This window comes from Takifugu flavidus, chromosome 8 (assembly GCF_003711565.1).
Source record: "Takifugu flavidus isolate HTHZ2018 chromosome 8, ASM371156v2, whole genome shotgun sequence".
In the NCBI taxonomy this organism is placed as follows: domain Eukaryota; kingdom Metazoa; phylum Chordata; class Actinopteri; order Tetraodontiformes; family Tetraodontidae; genus Takifugu; species Takifugu flavidus.
In genome coordinates this window covers 13608751-13626363 of record NC_079527.1, presented here as the reverse complement: position 1 = coordinate 13626363, position 17613 = coordinate 13608751, and the positions used below count along the sequence as shown (strand labels likewise).

Here is a 17613-nt window from a genome sequence, read left to right as displayed (position 1 = left end):
CTCCTGAAGGGCTTCATTTTCAATGTTTCTTTTCTCCATAACAGCCTCATTTATACAGTTCAGTTTTTCAAGCTGTTTCTTTTGATTTTGGCTGTCAGTGATGCTCTGCTCAAGGGTCTGACATGTTGAGACCAAACATTCCTTCAACTCATCCACATTCATGTCCTCCACATTGATACTTGGCTGAGGGTGGCTCGCGCAAGACAGCGCCAGCATTTCTTCTAGTGCCGGCAAGACCAACTCCTGCTGCTCTTTCCTCTGCAAGTTTTCAATTTCCTGCAATTTCTTAAACAATGTGGCATTCATTATTTCCAGCTCGGTGTTCTTCAGCTTTAGGGCCTCAATCGCATCTCCAAATTCGAAATCAACATGAGGCGCAAAATAATATTCAATCGGACCTTCATCTAGAATCAGTGCCTCACCTGAAGGTGTAAGGTGTTTTGTTTTGTTTTGGAAAGCAAAAATGAGTTGCTTTAAAGCATTGCAGCTGTTGACAAGAGTCCTGTTTTTACAGGTAAGACTTTCAATCAAGTGTTTATTTACCATCTTCCTTTTTCTGTGGCTCAACTAAGGAGATATTATAATAAGTTAGGGTTAGGGTTACACTGTTAGTACGCCTGCAAGGACTATAACTTTTGTAAGTTCATGATCAAAGTCATCCCTGGCTTTCATCTATATCAGAGTCACTATATACTACATTAAACAAACCAAACTGTGTTATGGGTTTGAACATGTCACTTTTAATTTTTATAAGGTAGATCAGTAAAAATGAGACATTGTGCTCATTGCGACTCTAAAATAAATGGCCAGGATCTTAGTTATTATCTGTCTAATTATTGATAACCTCACATGCAGCATGATTAACCTCACCTGGCTTCTGTTTCAATAAATGAGTTTACAAAACAAGATGTGTATTAAATACTAAAATGTACTCACACAAGCCATTCCACAGCTTGCTTCACCATATTGGACCTATTCAGTCCAGCTTCTCCGCCCTGGAACACTCTTATCCTGATAGAGGTGACATTGATGGAAGCTCCAACACTAACATCACTTTTAACTAATATGGCCACTAATTAAGTCTGTTTTAATAAAATTAGGGAATATCTGTCACAGCACAAGAGGTTACAGGGATTTTCTATTATTGTACCTCCAAGAAATGGGACCAAAAAATAGCACACTAAAACAGTACAACTAGCCCTTATTTATGTTTTTCTGTACTGAGTACTTCTTCTAGAATCCCACTATCATCAAACAACCACAAATAAATGGAAATAAATCTGGAAGTGGTGCAACAAATAAGAGTTGTTGAGGTCAAACTGGGGTCTCTGAGGCTAATCTTAATTCGAATTGTCCTAATTGAAATAAAGCTCTAAAGTGATGATGCAGACACAAAGCCCGAGCTTCTGTTGGATCATGCGCAGAATGAGCTGAGCTCTCAGCTGGCTCGGCCTTGAACTTAGTAGCAGATGGACTCGCACTCAGAGTCAGGCAGCAGCAGTTCACACGTGCACAGGTCGATCGCTGACTCTCACAAAGAGCTGCCAGCAAGGACGGGCCAGAGTCCAAACTCCTCACTATTCACAGCTCACTGAATTTCTGACAAACTTTTTCTGAGGATTCCGTTTCTCTGCTGAAAGCTGCATTTGCTCCATGAAGATATGCTGCGTTTCAGGTAGGAATGAAGGCATTCTGACTCCAAATTGCACGGGACTTGTTTTGATTTGAGCATGAACTTGGTCTGAAAGTGTGGCTATTTATTTATTTGTTTATTTCATGTTTTTGTTGTTGCATGTTGTCACGTTTACAAAAGAAAACAAAGCGAGAGGAGGCTAAAGCTCCTCTAAATCTATTTAACAAGCAAGAGGATCTACCTGAGAAGCTCTTGAAATCCAGACAGTAATACACACAGTAGCAGGCTAACATGAAAGGGGGTGTAAGTGTGATACAAGATGATTTTAGTGTTGAAATCAGCATATTTTGAGCAGCATCTTTTGTTTTCAGGATCGCCCAGTAAAAAGCGAACCTACAGTACAGTATTTCCAAGTTCATAACAATACACTTGTATGAGGATGGCAACAAGCCACCAGGTCATTTCCTCTCCTGCATCCTGTCCTGCAACAAAAGAACCAAGTGTTAAACTCAGAAGAGATCCCCCGCTTCCTTCTCTGGTTCCTGAACAGGAAGTTCCACATGTTTTTTCCTCTAATTTCTATGTAAACAAGAACATCTGAATGCATATTTACAGCTGAAATTAAGGAAAAGCAGCATTATGGGTGTTTAGGATGTTCCTAGAATGCATAATAATTCCAGCACTGAGATCCAGGATTGTGTTTTTGTCACCAGGGAAACTGAAGCAATTCATCTTTCTGCAGGTGCACGAGAGGAAACAGTTTAGTGCATGTCTGTCGCTCAGGAGGTGCAACCTTCCCTGGACACCTCACTCAGGACATTCCAGTTTCTCCATTTCAATGAACAAGCAGATTCTCCTCCAGCTGGTCTAACTGCACCACAACAGGAGCAATAATCCTTCAAGATGGCAGCCAGTTCTCTCTACATTACTGCCGAGCCAGGAGCTGGTTCTGCTGAGGTGGACACATGCACCCTTGAGATTAATAGCAAGTATGAAGTCGTCACATCTATTGTCTGCTCTGCTTTCTTCTCCCTGGGTTTCATCTATTGCTTTTTCGGTACGTATAATGTGATGATTGTACATAAATTCCTGAGGCAAAGTTCTCTTTAAGTGCGTCTGTTGTGTCAGCGTTTTTCACCTGACGGTTTAAACCCACAGTTGAAGCTCTCAGGAGGGATAAGCACCAATCTGGAGGTGGCAGATGGACTGTCCTGTCAGAATTTGACACAGGCAGCATTAATGAAGAGCCACCTGTTGCACCAGTCCTATATTTCACTTGTTTAAAGTTCAGTGGAATCAGTTTATATGTTTGTAGCTCCCCTGACTTAAACTAGATTTTTTTTCATTACTATTATTATTACTTCTATTATAATTTTTGTCATTGCTGTTGTAGTACTGTATGAGAAAGGTAAATTTACAAGATGCTTGTCGCATCGCAGTTAATAATAAATTGAACCAGAAATTATTCTTTCTTATTCTTTTCTTACAATGCAAAGCGCCAGTTTAGGTTCAGCTCTAACCTCGTCTGGTTCCTCCTTCAAGGTTACCGCTGTTTCAAGATGGTGATGTTCTTTTCTGGCTTCACCCTCAGCTCAGCTGCCACGCTTCTCTTGTACCATAAGGAGCCAATTTTGGACTCCCGGCTGCGCACAGAGACAAAAGTGGGCATCAGCCTGGGTATGGGAGTTCTCTGTGGGCTGATGACCATGCTGGTGTCCACTATAGGACTCCTCCTGAGTGGGCTGCAGCTGGGGGGCCTTCTCTCCCTCGCGCTCCTGGTGGTTATTGGACAGTTTCATAGCCTTACACCAGTGTGGGTGCCCCTTGGCACCACGCTGGTTCTCAGCGTTGTCGCTGCCATCTTCACGCTTCACTGGCAGAAGTTCTTCACTGTCGTCTACACATCTGTGTTTGGAGCCGCTCTCATGATGCTTTGTGTGGATTACCTGCTGGGGACGTTCGTGCTGCCGGATCAGGTGCATGACATGCTTTGTGAAGTTGCCCCACGCCCATTCTGCTGGTTTAACTGGGTGATCGCAGGAATATGGCCCCTTATGAGCCTTGTAGGAGCGGCGGTGCAATGGAGCGTGACTGCCAGGGGGGTAACGCACACAGGTGGGTTCAGTTGGTACCGTCGGAAGTTCCGCTGCATCAACATCAGTGTAAATCCTCTCATTCTGATACTTTCCAGCTTCACATTACAAACACAAAAAATATTCCAAGAAACATAAATACAGAGAGTCAAGAAGAAGACATCCGGCACACCGTCGCCGCAGACCTCCACCACTAAAGCGCTACGCCGGTGATGTGCTGGCCCCGGTCGGTCCCTTGGATAAATCTGACATTTACCAGATTTTCCTCAGTAATTGTAAATGCTTTCTTTTGGGTTTGCCTTTCAGAGTTATCTCCGCAGGCTCCAGGAGCACCAGATGGGAACAGGCTCGTCCACCAGCAGCGTCAGCACCATCACGCACACTCTGATTGACTTTGACTTTGAGACCGGCTCCATGGTGCCTCTGACTGCAGCCTCACCCACCTTTACAATCTGAGGCTCTGCCGCCCGTCTGTCATCGTCCAGTCTAATCCAATCCAGGATCTTGGTTGATGTGCCCTTGTGTTCCAGCTTGTGTCTCTTTATCTGACATCTGATGTCTACAGGTTATGGCAAGAATGTTTTCTGTTAGTTAACATAACTGTCATTCATACACATGTGTCTGTTTCATGTTGGTTTGCTTGATGCAGTTTTACAGTAAATATTGAATCAATATCAACATCATCATTTGGATAAAGCACCAAAAACTAGAGATAATCAAATAAACTGCTCACAGAACAAACTGAAAATCTAAGCATAACCTGTGAAATGCCATGTTTTTAATTTTGACCGTTTATTAAGTTTGTCTTTTTTTAAATGTATTTTTAGCTCAAATAAAAATGAACCAGTTGCAGGCTAAAGGCATCAGTCGTTTTAAATATCTCCACAAATATTCAGATTACTCTACACAGCCCACTGTTTTCATTCCTGTAAACGGACAGAAGTCTATTTCAATCAAATCTGATCCGTTTTTATATTCTCACAGCAGAAATGTTGCTTACATTGTAAAGACAAAATAAAAAACTAAAATAAAGGTGGCGGAAGTTAAGGGGGTCTGACAGAGCTTATGCTAACTTGCCATAATGTGTTGAGTTGTTTAAGCTGGAAATCTTTTCTGAAAAATGATTTGAAGCAACAGTGTTTTGGAATTCTGAACAGTTTAGAGTTGAAACATTTGTGCTTATGAGGTGACTTTGTGCTTTTGATGCTTGGCAACCTTAAACTGAAGGAAAGGCTAGATAATAAAATACATGCCTGCAGAGGGGCAATTTAAAACTTAGGTTTTAAAGAGACGACTGCTGTGAGGAAAACACTTGCTTTTATGACTAATGATGTCAAAGGAAAAACACGCCAAAACAAAATTTACAATAACACTTTTAAAAGATGGATATATGAGAGACGTCTGTCCACCGGAGGCATCGGGACTGTTCCTGTTTTTATTGTTGCAAAGGTTTTCTCAAGTGAGTCTGATCCCCTCGTGATTTTTTCATTAATCAGCCTCCAGCTGCTGTAGCTCAGCCTGTAGGGTCTCTGCACGGCCCAGCTTTTCCAACTGATCCTTTGTTGGCTCTTTTATTTCCCCCGAGTCCATTTTCTGCTGTAACTCCTCGATTTGCCGCAGCTTCTTTTTTAGGTTTTTAATCTTCTTTGCCTTTTCAGCTGCTGCTTCAGACTCATCGGGACAAGCACTGGTCACCGCCGCAGCCATCTTGTCTGCAGACCCGCCGCCCTCTGAAATGGTGACGTCCTCAACGGCAGAGCTGAGAGAGTCCACGTCCCCGTCCTGATGGGGGTGCTGCTGCTGCTTTCGTTTTTCTTTTCGTTTCATGTTGCGTTTGGCAGACTTTGAGAGATTGGCCGTCTCGCATTCACCACAGCCGGGGATCTTCTGCTGCTGTTTCGCTGGAGCGGCATCAGACGCATTCATTCCAGGCGGCAGGTCTGGTTTGCTCTTAAAAAACTTCACGTATTTGTTTTCGTAACTACAGCAGCAAGAAAGAGGGACACAATATTAAGCAGAAGGAAAACTGATACAATTTACATAAAAAGGAACCTAATCCTGCCTTTTACGGTAATATACATTTGATGTTTATTTATTGCAAAAGTTAATTCTGTACATTTTGTGGGGAATAAACCCTATTTATCTACTGTACTTACACTGGAACTTCCTCCTGGGGGACATAACCATCTTTTACCCGCCTTGGTTTCCTCCATGTTCCATCAGGACGCTGAGTAGCAGCAATGTATTTCCCTAAAGAGCAACAGGAAAAAGGTTTAAAACAGCACTGATGTAGTCATTTGTATGTAATTACTACTGTGAGGTTTCAATCATTTTGTCACTTCTTGTGCAACTAATGTAGTGGGCTGGAAGGTCTTGGAGAATTTCTGTAAGTTTGTAAAAACAGCGAATGTCACTGTGCACCAAGTTTGAATTCCATCAAACCAGTGCAAAACTACTTGATTTACCATCATGAATGAAACACAAAACCACCAAATCTTTACATTCTTGGAGCTAAAAATCCAGACAAATTTCTGTGGCAATTATCTGTTCATCAAAATAACTGACAACAAAAAAATGAATCAAAGAAGAGCATCATTTTTTATACATATACAAGTATAAGGCGCTACCCGGTACAGTTGTAAACATTTCTTTATACATCACATAGAGACTCAATATTAGCAAGAAAATTTAAGCGAATGCTGTAACTGTGATGGATCATCCAGTGATATTTATCCACAGAGCAATAGGTATTATACTACATCGATCTACTTGTTTTTTTATTTAGTTTGATCTGAACTTATTGTTTATACTATTGATACATGCAACAGTAACGCTTAACGGTTAAGTGTTACTGCGTTTAGTCGATTACGTCGTTTAAACTCGCTTTGTACAGAAGTTTGTTAAACAGTGAGCTCCAAGGTTATATGATAATACATCCATCATAACTGCAAAAACACCGTTATTGACCGTAGAACAAAAAATAAGCACCTATTGAGTGCCACAGATGCTAACTAGCGGCTAGTAGCTGTTTTAGCTTCGATTGGCACTAGTTGTCATTCATACATTCATTTTTTTTTCACAGATGATACAGTTGAGTAAGTAGGGGAAATGGCCTGAAACGTGACTGCTGGCAGAAAGATTTTAGCTCTAGAAAAAGGTCGGACCCATGCATTAGCCTCACCGGATTCATCTGTCACATAGGGGGTTGCCATTTTGGGGTAACGTGTTGATCCGCTTCAATTAATCTACGGCGGTTTTGCACGTCTGTCCCGCCGCTCACTTCGATCAGGCGTTGCAGAAATTCACAAAGTTAGCAATATCTGTTTGCTTCTGGGAGAGAACTGTCATTGCAACACACAGTTACTGATATAACCACCGGGCTGGGACGAGAGTGGTAAGAGCGATGGTCCCTGCTCGATCAGAGCTCGATATGTACCCGGAACTTCATCTGCTCCGTAGCGCTTCTGCGCATGCGTTAAGATGTGCGCATGCTCAAATGTTTTTGCATGAGTTTGTTCTCCCCGCCTTTATTTATATCAAAACAATGAGCAATAAGAACCAAACCACTAATCTCATTTTTGAAAATGAGTTCAAACAGAATAACAGAACAACTAGATATTCCACTAAAAAGAAAGCATTTCAGCTTCCTAACATTGGAATTATTTGCTCTTTTCCATCTCGTAATGTAATATGATATACGTATATGTATATAAATATATGAACTGATCCTGAACTTGAACTTATTTATAACTGAACTTATACTTGAATATATTGACGCTCTCTGCACATGCTCAGAATGTACTCTGGTTCTCCGCTACATTTCCACCTAGTGGTCACATACTATTGTGCACTGGCGGTTGAAACGAACATTTTTGGCACTTTTAAAATACTCATTAAAGCTAGGTCAACTTTATTGACAATAGTTGGAGATCTGTTTTGTTTCTGGGACAACTGTATGTGGGCCAGACCTCACTGGAAAAGCCCGACAGCATTTTATTTCGATTTCCATTAATCCTGGGAACTATTTCACGGTCTTTTTTTTTTAAGAAAAAAAAATCAAAATAACTTTATTAACACATAGTCCGTGAGTTTCTACCTGAAGGGATAACTAAAAGAAAAGGACGTGAGCCTAAAACACAACCATATATTTTTACGAAGTTATGACTATCTTTTCAATGTTTTGTATCCACTGAAAAATGTGATTTTGAGGATTTTATTGTCGTTTTCGTTTGCTAGTTCGTTCTATAGACATATCGGCTCGTGACACGGGGGCAGAAAGTCCCCGGAATCTGGGTCGCCACATGTCAAAGTTTGATTTAAACCAATGAAAATCTCCAACACTTTTTCTGATAACCAATCAGATTCTAGAATCTTGTTCGCGCCACTGCAAAGTATAAATAGCCCCACCCAAGCCGGACCGCTCACTGTTACTCACTTCTCGCAAAGGACGCGTAAGGGTCTAACTGTAAGAGGGTTTCTTTTTCTACCTTTTTTTTTGTTAGGACAATCTCGTATTTGGGCAAAATGGTGAGTACATACTAACGTCAAATGTAGTGCAAAATAGTGGTTAGGGTAAGGCCGAGTCGCTTGAAAATTTCGTAAAACTTAACCCTGAGTGTTAAGTGTTCGGACAGTGAATAAAACTATGTCAGCAAATGTAACTGGTCAGTAAGTCTGAGTGCTAATGACGCAGTTTGAATACGGGTCCAGTCGAATACCCGCCAAAGGCTTTTATATCCTTCCTTCCACTGAATTCCTGAACAGCCGTTGAATAAAATCCTGCGTCACAGCCAACCCATGACTCCATTTTCAGCAAGTTTTCTCACACTATCTCCTCTGCGAGTGTTTCGCCAGCTCCGGTGGGCCTGTCTCCGACACCACAGGCTGGGACTAATATTTTTCATGGCAGACATTTACAATTTGAGTATTTACCGGTCCTCTGAGGAATGTGGCTGTAGCTATTGATCAGGTGACCTCAGTCACGATGATCCTGTATTCTGTTCTTTACAACAGCCCCTTCATAGTCTAGACTCAAGTGGTGTGTGTGTGTGTGTCCATCTTAAACCTGTAACCTTTTTAAACCAAAACCTTTCCTGTTTCCCCACAGCGTGAGTGTATCTCTATCCATGTAGGTCAGGCTGGGGTCCAGATTGGCAATGCATGCTGGGAACTGTATTGCCTTGAGCATGGGATCCAGCCTGATGGAAGGATGCCCAGTGATAAAACAATTGGAGGAGGAGATGATTCTTTCAACACCTTCTTCAGTGAGACCGGGGCAGGAAAACACGTCCCCAGGGCTGTTTTTGTAGACCTGGAACCGTCTGTGATTGGTAAATTTAGCTGTTCTACAACTGTTGTATCCCCCATCCATCAAACCCTCCTATAGGTTTGTTTCTTGCCCATAGATGAGGTGCGTTCGGGGACCTACCGCCAGCTGTTTCACCCTGAGCAGCTGATCACTGGCAAGGAGGATGCTGCCAACAACTATGCTCGTGGACACTACACTGTGGGCAAAGAGCTCATCGACGTAGTGCTGGACAGGATCCGCAAACTGGTGGGTTGCAAGTTCAACTCCAGGTCAACATTGCGTTTACATGATTTTCCCCTCATGTGTTCCACTGTCTCTTTACAGTCTGACCAGTGCACCGGCCTTCAGGGCTTCCTGGTGTTCCACAGCTTTGGAGGTGGAACCGGCTCTGGTTTCACCTCCCTGCTGATGGAGCGTCTGTCCGTCGACTACGGCAAGAAGTCCAAGCTTGAGTTCTCGGTCTACCCGGCTCCCCAGGTGTCCACTGCTGTGGTGGAGCCCTACAACTCCATCCTGACCACCCACACCACCCTGGAACACTCAGATTGCGCCTTCATGGTCGACAACGAGGCCATCTACGACATCTGCCGTCGGAACCTCGATATCGAGCGTCCCACGTACACCAACCTGAACAGGCTGATCAGTCAGATCGTGTCCTCCATCACGGCTTCTCTGCGATTTGACGGTGCCCTCAACGTAGATCTGACAGAATTTCAGACCAACTTGGTGCCTTATCCTCGTATCCATTTCCCCCTGGCCACGTACGCCCCGGTCATCTCTGCTGAGAAAGCTTACCATGAGCAGTTGACCGTATCCGAAATCACCAACGCTTGTTTTGAGCCAGCCAACCAGTTGGTGAAATGTGACCCTCGCCACGGCAAGTACATGGCCTGTTGCCTTCTGTACCGTGGTGACGTGGTCCCCAAAGATGTGAATGCTGCCATTGCCACCATCAAAACAAAACGCACCATCCAGTTTGTGGACTGGTGCCCCACCGGTTTCAAGGTGGGCATCAACTACCAGCCCCCCACTGTTGTGCCTGGTGGAGATCTGGCCAAGGTCCAGAGGGCCGTGTGCATGCTGAGTAATACCACCGCCATCGCTGAGGCCTGGGCTCGTCTGGACCACAAGTTTGACCTGATGTACGCCAAACGGGCCTTTGTTCACTGGTACGTGGGTGAGGGCATGGAGGAGGGTGAGTTCTCTGAGGCCAGAGAGGACATGGCTGCTCTGGAGAAGGATTATGAGGAGGTGGGCACAGACAGCCTGGGAGAGGAGGATGAAGAGGGAGAGGAGTATTAATGTGAAGGTGGCTGATTTGAGAAAGTATTTCAAAAGTTCTTGACTTGAAGTGTTTTATTTTACACTCTTAAAGTTCTTATGGGAGATGTTGCTACTTATGGGAAAAAGTGCATTTAAAATATCCACAATCGGTTCAGGTTCAACTATTTCAAGCTGACCCATGCTAAGAGCACAGTGGTTGTTATAAATTTGAACATATTCAATGGGTTTTTGTGCCTACAGTGGCTGAAGATGCTAAGAAAAATGGTTACAAGTTAAATGTACTAGCTTTAGAGGAATGTAAGTGGGCTACTTTTTCAACTACATGCACTGTATTTACAAAGGTTCAATAAATCATTTTGTCAATGCTTTGCTTTGGTCTGGATTTAATAAGACACCTTGGCATAAGTCCAGACTTGCTTTGGAACTTGGCAGCTCAGCAACTCAAACCATTTCTTTCCAAACAGCACTGCTGGGTGACGAAATAAATGAGTTAATATATATCTGTGCCAGAGGTTACGTCACAGCTGGTGCCTATGAGCATTACTGGGGTTTATCAGTCTGGTTGGGAACAAAACGGATTTCAAGAACAAATGCTGAAAATGGGCCAAGGAACGAATGATTAAATTTTGGTGCTGGCCCACATTAAAAAGGTTTGACCTTTGGTTCCCTAAAGAACTTCAATCATGAAGAAACAATGTCCTGAATTGTGTTTTATTACCCCTGCATACAGTATATATCTATATTGCTGCTTGGCTTTCTACGCTCCGAGTGCTTTGTAGCTTTAAATGTTATAAGAAAGGATAATTCTTGATTTCGGAGGTGTTTTTAGCTAGAACCTGTTGGTCCTCCGACCAGCAGGCGGCGCTGTGCGGCGCCACCGTTACTATTTGTAACCACCCATTAATCCGAAGAAGTGTAATAATGGCGGGACAGATGAGACGGACCGGCTGTTACCTGCGCAGGAGCGCAAACTATGTTGTTTTAGTCGTGCTGCTCGCTGCTTTACATCAGGCTTCACACCAGAATTCGGGTAAGGAGGGAGCTTATGAAGGACTTTCATTCTAAACGAACGCCCACAACAGAGCTGAGCCCTCTTGGCTTGTGTTTTGCCTGAGCTGAAGCGAGAATTGTTGCATTAAGGAATGATGGCGAGGTTTATTGTGAGGAAATTCAACGCCAAATGCTTTAGTTCTGAGCACATAAACTACATACCTACACTGGCTGGTGTGAAACGCGTTAAAGATGCAACTAATATGGAATACTTACGGTTGTGTGCATGGTCATTTGAACATCTCAAACTAAATTCTCAGCACTGTTGAAAACATGCATCAACCTGGACGCCTAGAATCACTCGATCCCCTTAACTAGGTACTCTACGATCACTACTCACGATCAGCTGTCCATTGACGGGCTTAAAGGCCATAAAATGCTATTTCAGATGAATTAAATGAGCGTGACCACTCTTAAATGTAGATGCAGTCATTTGGCTTGTTGTGGTTGTAATTCACGTCGCAGGAAGCTTTAACACGCATAACATGCTTTTGATACTTGATCCAGGTCACAAAAATCCAGTGACAGATCTCCGGGATGGAGAGAACTATGTTTTTTCTGGCTCCAACAGATTCTGTTATCAGAATACCATCGCACCAACCTGGAGGCAAACGTGGACGAGGGTTCTGGTAGGTCCCTGTAAATGAGTTTGTGTATATTTATATACGACAGTTTAAATGTGGAAATAAATGAGCCGCATTGTTTATAACTCCATATTTTACCAGATCAAAGTATGGAGCTCAGAAGTGTTCAAGGTGGTTATTGTTGACGGTGAGGAGCAGCTGCAGGACTTGGAGAAGTTCAGTATTTGGGGCTGGTTTCAGAGCGTCTTGCATGATCGTCACAATGAAACCATTATTAACATCGATCTGTTCAGCAAGAAGACTTGCTTTAAGATTGATCCCGTCAAGAACTCTCAATTCACTGTCAAGTCCATTCGAAGTAAGTGGGCAGTGAAAGGTTTTAATTGATTCCATTACTTAAATGTCTTGATGAAATCTTTTTTTTTTTTTGCAGAGTTTGACATCTATTTGTTTTTGGTTTTCCTCGCGGGCATGCTGTTGTTCTTCCTCGCAGACTCCCTCAGCAGGTAATTTTCTTCATTTTCATGATTTCAGATATCCTTATTTTCCCATCCTAACCTAATTCTTCCTCTTTTCCATGAAGGAGTCACTTATTTTTCTACTCGGCTGGTATGAGCACTGGCATGATTGCCTCACTCGTCATCCTTTTCTTTGTTCTGGCCCGTCTTTTGCCAAAGGTGAAGCAGTTTGACAAGCACTTGGGGTCCAGTTATCTTGGTGTCATGTGTGACATGTGCTCTTTCTGTTTGCTGCTCAACAGAAAAGCCCTTTTTATCTGTTGATACTTGGCGGCTGGTCATTTTCTGTCTATGCCATCCAGTTTGTCTTCAGGAATCTTAGTGTAATTCTGCAGGAACACTGGCATTTGGCATTAGGTAAGCTCCACAGCACCAAGCATTTAAAGTCAAACATAGCAAATTAATGATGCTTGACCTCCTGACCTGTATTCTGTGTGTTTGACAGGTTATTTAGTCCTGGTGGGATTCATCAGTTTTGCCGTGTGTTATCGATATGGCCCTCTGGTGGATGAGAAGAACATTAACATCTTGACGTGGACGCTGCAGCTACTTGGTCTGCTCTGCATTTATTTAGGGATTCAAATTCAGCAAGTGGCCTTTGCCATCATCATAGCGGCCTTGATCTCTAAGAATCTGGAGTACCCGGTGGCTCTGGGAGCTGCTGCGTGGGGGTGCATCTGCAGGTACGACTGAAAGCATCCAGTGACGCTAAGGTGAAACGGTGACGCTGAGATAAAGTCCAGTCCAGTTACACGTTGGTCTTCAATGTAGGAAAATTCGGCGTGTTCGCCAAAAGCCCAGTCCACGGCCCCTGTTGACTGAGGAGGAATATCAGAAGCAGGCGGAGGAAGAAACCCGCCGTGGACTGGAGGAGCTGAGGAAACACTGCAACAGTCCGGATTTCAGCCCCTGGAAGACCGTGTCCAGGCTCCAGTCCCCAAAAAGGTTCATATCCGATGTGATCCTTGACGTTTTCAGGCCAAACCCGATGAAGGAGAACCCAAAAATACTCTTGAAGTACAGCTGTATGTGCACACCATGCTGACGTAGTGACCTTCCTCAACAGGTTTGCAGATTTCGTTGAAGGGTCCCCCCACTTGATGCCGAACGAGGTCTCTATGCACGTGCACGAATACGGCTTCGGGGGATCCCTCTTTGAGGGGGATTTTTTTGACACCGACGACGACGACGACGACGACAGCAACAATTACACAGAGGACGACGAGGTGAAGCTCTCAGCCAAGAGGCCGGATCAGGACCCCGGCGCCGGCGATGTGCTCAGTTATTCGTGTCTCAGACCGGCAGCCTGAAAACGGCCGTCGGTGGCTCCTGTACAGACTTCAGTACAGAGGGAATTCCAAGGACAAAGCACAATGGAACGACGTCGCTTTTTTAAGGAAAGATTTTCGTTGGTGCATCCCGACTCTTCAGACTATTCATTTGTTCTCCGTGTTCACACCTCTAAACGGGGCCACTGCAACAGGGCGACGCCTGTTTGTTGTTTCCTTTGTTGATCACTTCTGGGAGCATTTTCATGCTGTGATGGTTGTTCCTGCTTTCTTCTTAAAGGGGAAAAATCATAATGATTAGAATTCACTGCTTTTGTGTGATATCGAAAAATGTTTATGAATAAATAAAATGTTTGAACTGCAAAAGCATTGTTCTACGGTGCAAAAGTGAAGCTAAATTTCATTTGTTTTTAGGTATTCAGCTTTAACCTTCTAACCTACCGGTAATTAGGGTTGGTATGCATTGTTTACTACAGCCCTCTAATCTGCAGCCACAGGTTTGTCAACAAAGAGGCTAATTTATAGCTGGAGTAACACCGGTCGCATTATGTCCAGACTCATTTTACTACGATGTGAATGTTGCCGCTGCCGCAACAAAATGTATTCTAATTTATGATGCTAAATTTGCCTCTGCCGTGGCAGCTATTTCTGGTTTGACGCCGTAAACAACGCGAGGTTCCATGGCGACGCGTCCGTGTTTTCCTGAAGGGGAAGATGAACCCTCTGCTGCCTCTTCATCTACAGATCAAGGGCCTGTTGTAGCTGACGTCATGTGCAACATCAATAGAAATAAGTCCCTTCGGATTGCATCACCAACTCAGACTTCACTCTCTGAAGGTCAGTTTGACCTTTTTGCTGTCAAGGTGCTGACCTTTGCAGACCCCCCCCCCCCCCCATGAAATCAATTTGTTGTTTTGCACCGGTAAGTTTCCAGCCTCGTCAGAAAGCCGGCAGACGTTTCGCAGGCACAAAATAAAACCCTCCCGCAGCAGCCGAGGCCAGATAGTGTTATCTGATTGCTAGATATAGTCCAGATCGTGTAGTAAACATTACGAATTTGACTCTGACATCAGTGAGCATATCTGATGACATTTGCGTCGGACGCTCCTTTACATTCATTTGATTGTCATCCTCTGGGAAACACCTCTGACAAATGTTCCACTGATTAGACCTGTGCCTAATAGCACCTGAGGCTCCAGCAGTATTTGCATGTTTCCCATGTTTGGGAAGGTGCCACAAGGAAATCCCTCAGGGCTGCATGTCATCCATAGGGCGTCCCGACAACAGGGATGGCGGGGGACACCTCATTCCAATGCAAATGTGATGGCAGTACATGCTGATGGGGAATCCCATTGAAAGTGAGCAGATCTGGGCCTGTGGTGGTGGAGTCTAAGGTTGTGGAGTTTCCCGTGGGGGGAGAGCTGACCCACAAACGAGTGATCACAACCCTTGATGTAGGGGGAGTTTGACAAGCGCCGTTCAACCTATGAGCAACGGCGCGACGGATGGAAGATTGACGTTTATTTAAGGCGTTTGAATGCAAGGAAACAAATTCACATTTATAGTATCGACAGGACAATTGTACAGATGTGCAACAAGTGTAAAAACAGGAAAGCCACAACTTTGGCCTTCAGAAGCAGTGCAGCCAAATCTGCCTTTCTTAAAGCTTTCTGGCTTTAAATAACATTTCTGGAATGTTATTGATTATAAAAACCCTTTCATGAGACAACAGCAGCACCTCGACATTCTCTAAAAGCTGCACAAACTTTGTCAACTGCACAGTTAAGACAAACTGGACAATCTGTTCTTGTCAACTTCTGAGAGCCTCCTGAAGTTAACCAGTCAACCACAGTGGAAATGATCCAGTGTTCAGTCAGTTCTGTCAGTATTTGTTGATCCCAAATATCCGAACTCCATGAAACTGAGGCAATTTGGGGAGCAGGACGCTGAGGAGGGAGCAGGTGTTGATCAGGAAATGTGTGGGATCGTATTTTGTGTAGAAACTGGCAAGAATGTGCCTGCAAAGAGAGAATGGCTGTCAGCGTCTTACCCAATCGTTGAGTGACTGCTAGAGCCAGGAAGGAGTAGCAAGAGTTTCCCGATAATCACATCAAGCTTTATCGGCCACATGTGACGCGCTGCTATTGCATCACATGTACCACACGTCACAGGTGCACAGTATTAACGTTTTTTTTTAAAAAAAGAACCTGAATCCAGACCACATAATCCAGAAAAAGCAGCGTGATATATCATTTGCATCAAAATCTGTTGGGTAAAACTGACCAGTGACCACTTAGAAACCTGAAGGACACTCACAGAACTATTGGAGAGATTGTGAGGAACTTCCGTGAGGACGTGAACTGGACGCCGTAGTCCATCTGTTCCCAGTGTGTGAGCAGACGTGCTTTGCCTTGGTCGGGAGTCTCAAAGGGAGTTCCCTTCACTGTGTGTAGAAACAGGTACATCACCTGCAGGAGACACCACAAAGAGATAAACAACCACACCCAGTCCAGGAAGACAACGTTGCCAGGCACTTATCAGAAGCCACTCCGTTCTAAAATTGCACTCATGAAACAAATAACATATGAGTGTCTCCCACGGCTGAATAACCCAACAGCTCGAACTGTAACGGACCAGGTTGTGGATGACATTGGTCAGGGTCCAAACAAGTGGAACGGTGAAGAAGGGAATGCTGAGCAGGATGATGTGCAAGACAACGGTGAGGAGGAGATACGTGAGCCATATTCCTCTGCTGTTCATCACCCTGGTGTTGGGGTTCACCTCGCTGTGAGCAACGCCCACGTTCATGCTGAACAGACAGAAACATAATGTCATCATCACGGAGCGGGACAAAAAATAAATTATAACCTGTGATTAGGACAAACATCAAAAGGAATGAGCCTCATCATTTCACTTGGAAATTACAATAACAATAACAAAGGTATTGGCCTAATCCACAAGTTTAGTTATGCAATTCACTCATCGTGAAATGATCTTGACTAATATGATGTTCGTGATATTTTGATTTGCATCATTTTTCAGTGCAATCAATTATTTATTTTACCTTGTGCATTTTCCTCGCACATTAAACTGGCAAGGCGCCGCCCGGCTGCGCTGTGTCGTGCGACTAAACATGCGCTCCCACTAAATGTCAGCTAGCTAGGGTTACCGCAACATACGGACACTAACCAGGGGGAAAGTGAAATATCATCCGAAATATCGCCATTCAAGGAATACAAAACAACTTGGCCATAACAGACTTCCATAACTTAATTCTCCACGTCAAACTGTGAGCTTTTATAACGAAAACATGACTTTCGTTCGCAAGTTAGCCAGCTAAGGGCTGAGTTACCATCTAAAGCATTAGCACGCTAACATTACCGGAAGAACTTGAATCATCCCATATAAAAGTAATGCCAAACAACTCAGTCACGTGGTGCTAAACGGCACCGAGGATCAACGCTATTAAACGTGTTGTTTTTATCTAACTTTGCGTTTCCTCAGAGCAAACTTTACCTTCCTGTGTTCTTGTAGCTCACCAGGAAATTCCTTGTTTCCTTTAGCCCCGCCCTCCTCCGCGTGGGTCGGCCCGTTTCTGCAGCTTTCTGCGGGGGGACGCGCCGCACAGAATCTTAGCAAAAAAAACCAAACAAACACGCAAATCATCACTCTACCTTTGACATTTACCTCATGGGATTATCGTTCAGGAAGTGACTGGTACAGCCTCACATACAGGGAGGCTCCCACACGTCACAGGTCCAAGACATAAACAATGTAATGTTGTTTATGCTGTACAGTGCCAGGAGAAATGCAAGGAACTGTACATTGGTGAAACCAGACATCCTCTCCACAGA

The 17613-nt window shown here is 43.9% G+C and overlaps 5 protein-coding genes across 9 annotated transcripts; 3 read left to right on the top strand and 2 right to left on the bottom strand.

Moving 5' to 3' along the window:
* The first annotated feature begins 1320 nt into the window (after nucleotides 1-1320).
* Nucleotides 1321-4585, top strand: LOC130529739 (transmembrane protein 198-like). Of its 3 annotated transcripts, XM_057040256.1 has the most exons (6): nucleotides 1321-1675; nucleotides 1814-1936; nucleotides 2005-2690; nucleotides 3176-3748; nucleotides 3825-3952; nucleotides 4033-4585. In XM_057040256.1, the coding sequence occupies exons 3-6, from the start codon at nucleotides 2537-2539 to the stop codon at nucleotides 4180-4182; spliced, it is 1005 nt and encodes a 334-aa protein (XP_056896236.1). In that variant the 5' UTR covers nucleotides 1321-1675; nucleotides 1814-1936; nucleotides 2005-2536; the 3' UTR covers nucleotides 4183-4585. The 3 variants fall into 3 exon arrangements, with proteins under 3 accessions (XP_056896236.1, XP_056896235.1, XP_056896234.1); XM_057040255.1 differs by having other exon boundaries at nucleotides 1814-2690; XM_057040254.1 differs by lacking the exon at nucleotides 1814-1936 and having other exon boundaries at nucleotides 1330-1675; nucleotides 2376-2690.
* Nucleotides 4502-7204, bottom strand: pym1 (PYM homolog 1, exon junction complex associated factor). The gene is made up of 3 exons (XM_057040257.1): nucleotides 6908-7204; nucleotides 5883-5976; nucleotides 4502-5707 (listed from the first exon to the last, which is right to left on the bottom strand). The coding sequence occupies exons 1-3, from the start codon at nucleotides 6936-6938 to the stop codon at nucleotides 5215-5217; spliced, it is 618 nt and encodes a 205-aa protein (XP_056896237.1). The 5' UTR covers nucleotides 6939-7204; the 3' UTR covers nucleotides 4502-5214.
* Nucleotides 7205-8093: 889 nt separating this feature from the next.
* Nucleotides 8094-10683, top strand: LOC130529737 (tubulin alpha-1C chain-like). 2 transcript variants are annotated; one of them, XM_057040252.1, is made up of 4 exons: nucleotides 8094-8253; nucleotides 8834-9056; nucleotides 9132-9280; nucleotides 9359-10683. In XM_057040252.1, exons 1-4 carry the CDS (start codon nucleotides 8251-8253, stop codon nucleotides 10334-10336), a joined length of 1353 nt encoding a protein of 450 aa, XP_056896232.1. In that variant the 5' UTR covers nucleotides 8094-8250; the 3' UTR covers nucleotides 10337-10683. The 2 variants fall into 2 exon arrangements, with proteins under 2 accessions (XP_056896232.1, XP_056896231.1); XM_057040251.1 differs by having other exon boundaries at nucleotides 9132-10683.
* A 529-nt stretch (nucleotides 10684-11212) lies between these two features.
* nemp1 (nuclear envelope integral membrane protein 1) lies at nucleotides 11213-14125 on the top strand. The gene is made up of 9 exons (XM_057040253.1): nucleotides 11213-11348; nucleotides 11876-11997; nucleotides 12094-12310; nucleotides 12386-12458; nucleotides 12536-12629; nucleotides 12713-12827; nucleotides 12916-13153; nucleotides 13242-13415; nucleotides 13537-14125. The coding sequence occupies exons 1-9, from the start codon at nucleotides 11240-11242 to the stop codon at nucleotides 13778-13780; spliced, it is 1386 nt and encodes a 461-aa protein (XP_056896233.1). The 5' UTR covers nucleotides 11213-11239; the 3' UTR covers nucleotides 13781-14125.
* A 1140-nt stretch (nucleotides 14126-15265) lies between these two features.
* Nucleotides 15266-17375, bottom strand: ormdl2 (ORMDL sphingolipid biosynthesis regulator 2). 2 transcript variants are annotated; one of them, XM_057040260.1, is made up of 4 exons: nucleotides 17276-17375; nucleotides 16394-16568; nucleotides 16076-16227; nucleotides 15266-15777 (listed from the first exon to the last, which is right to left on the bottom strand). In XM_057040260.1, the coding sequence occupies exons 2-4, from the start codon at nucleotides 16565-16567 to the stop codon at nucleotides 15642-15644; spliced, it is 462 nt and encodes a 153-aa protein (XP_056896240.1). In that variant the 5' UTR covers nucleotide 16568; nucleotides 17276-17375; the 3' UTR covers nucleotides 15266-15641. The 2 variants fall into 2 exon arrangements, with proteins under 2 accessions (XP_056896240.1, XP_056896238.1); XM_057040258.1 differs by lacking the exon at nucleotides 17276-17375 and adding an exon at nucleotides 16824-17190.
* Between the last annotated feature and the right edge of the window lie 238 nt (nucleotides 17376-17613).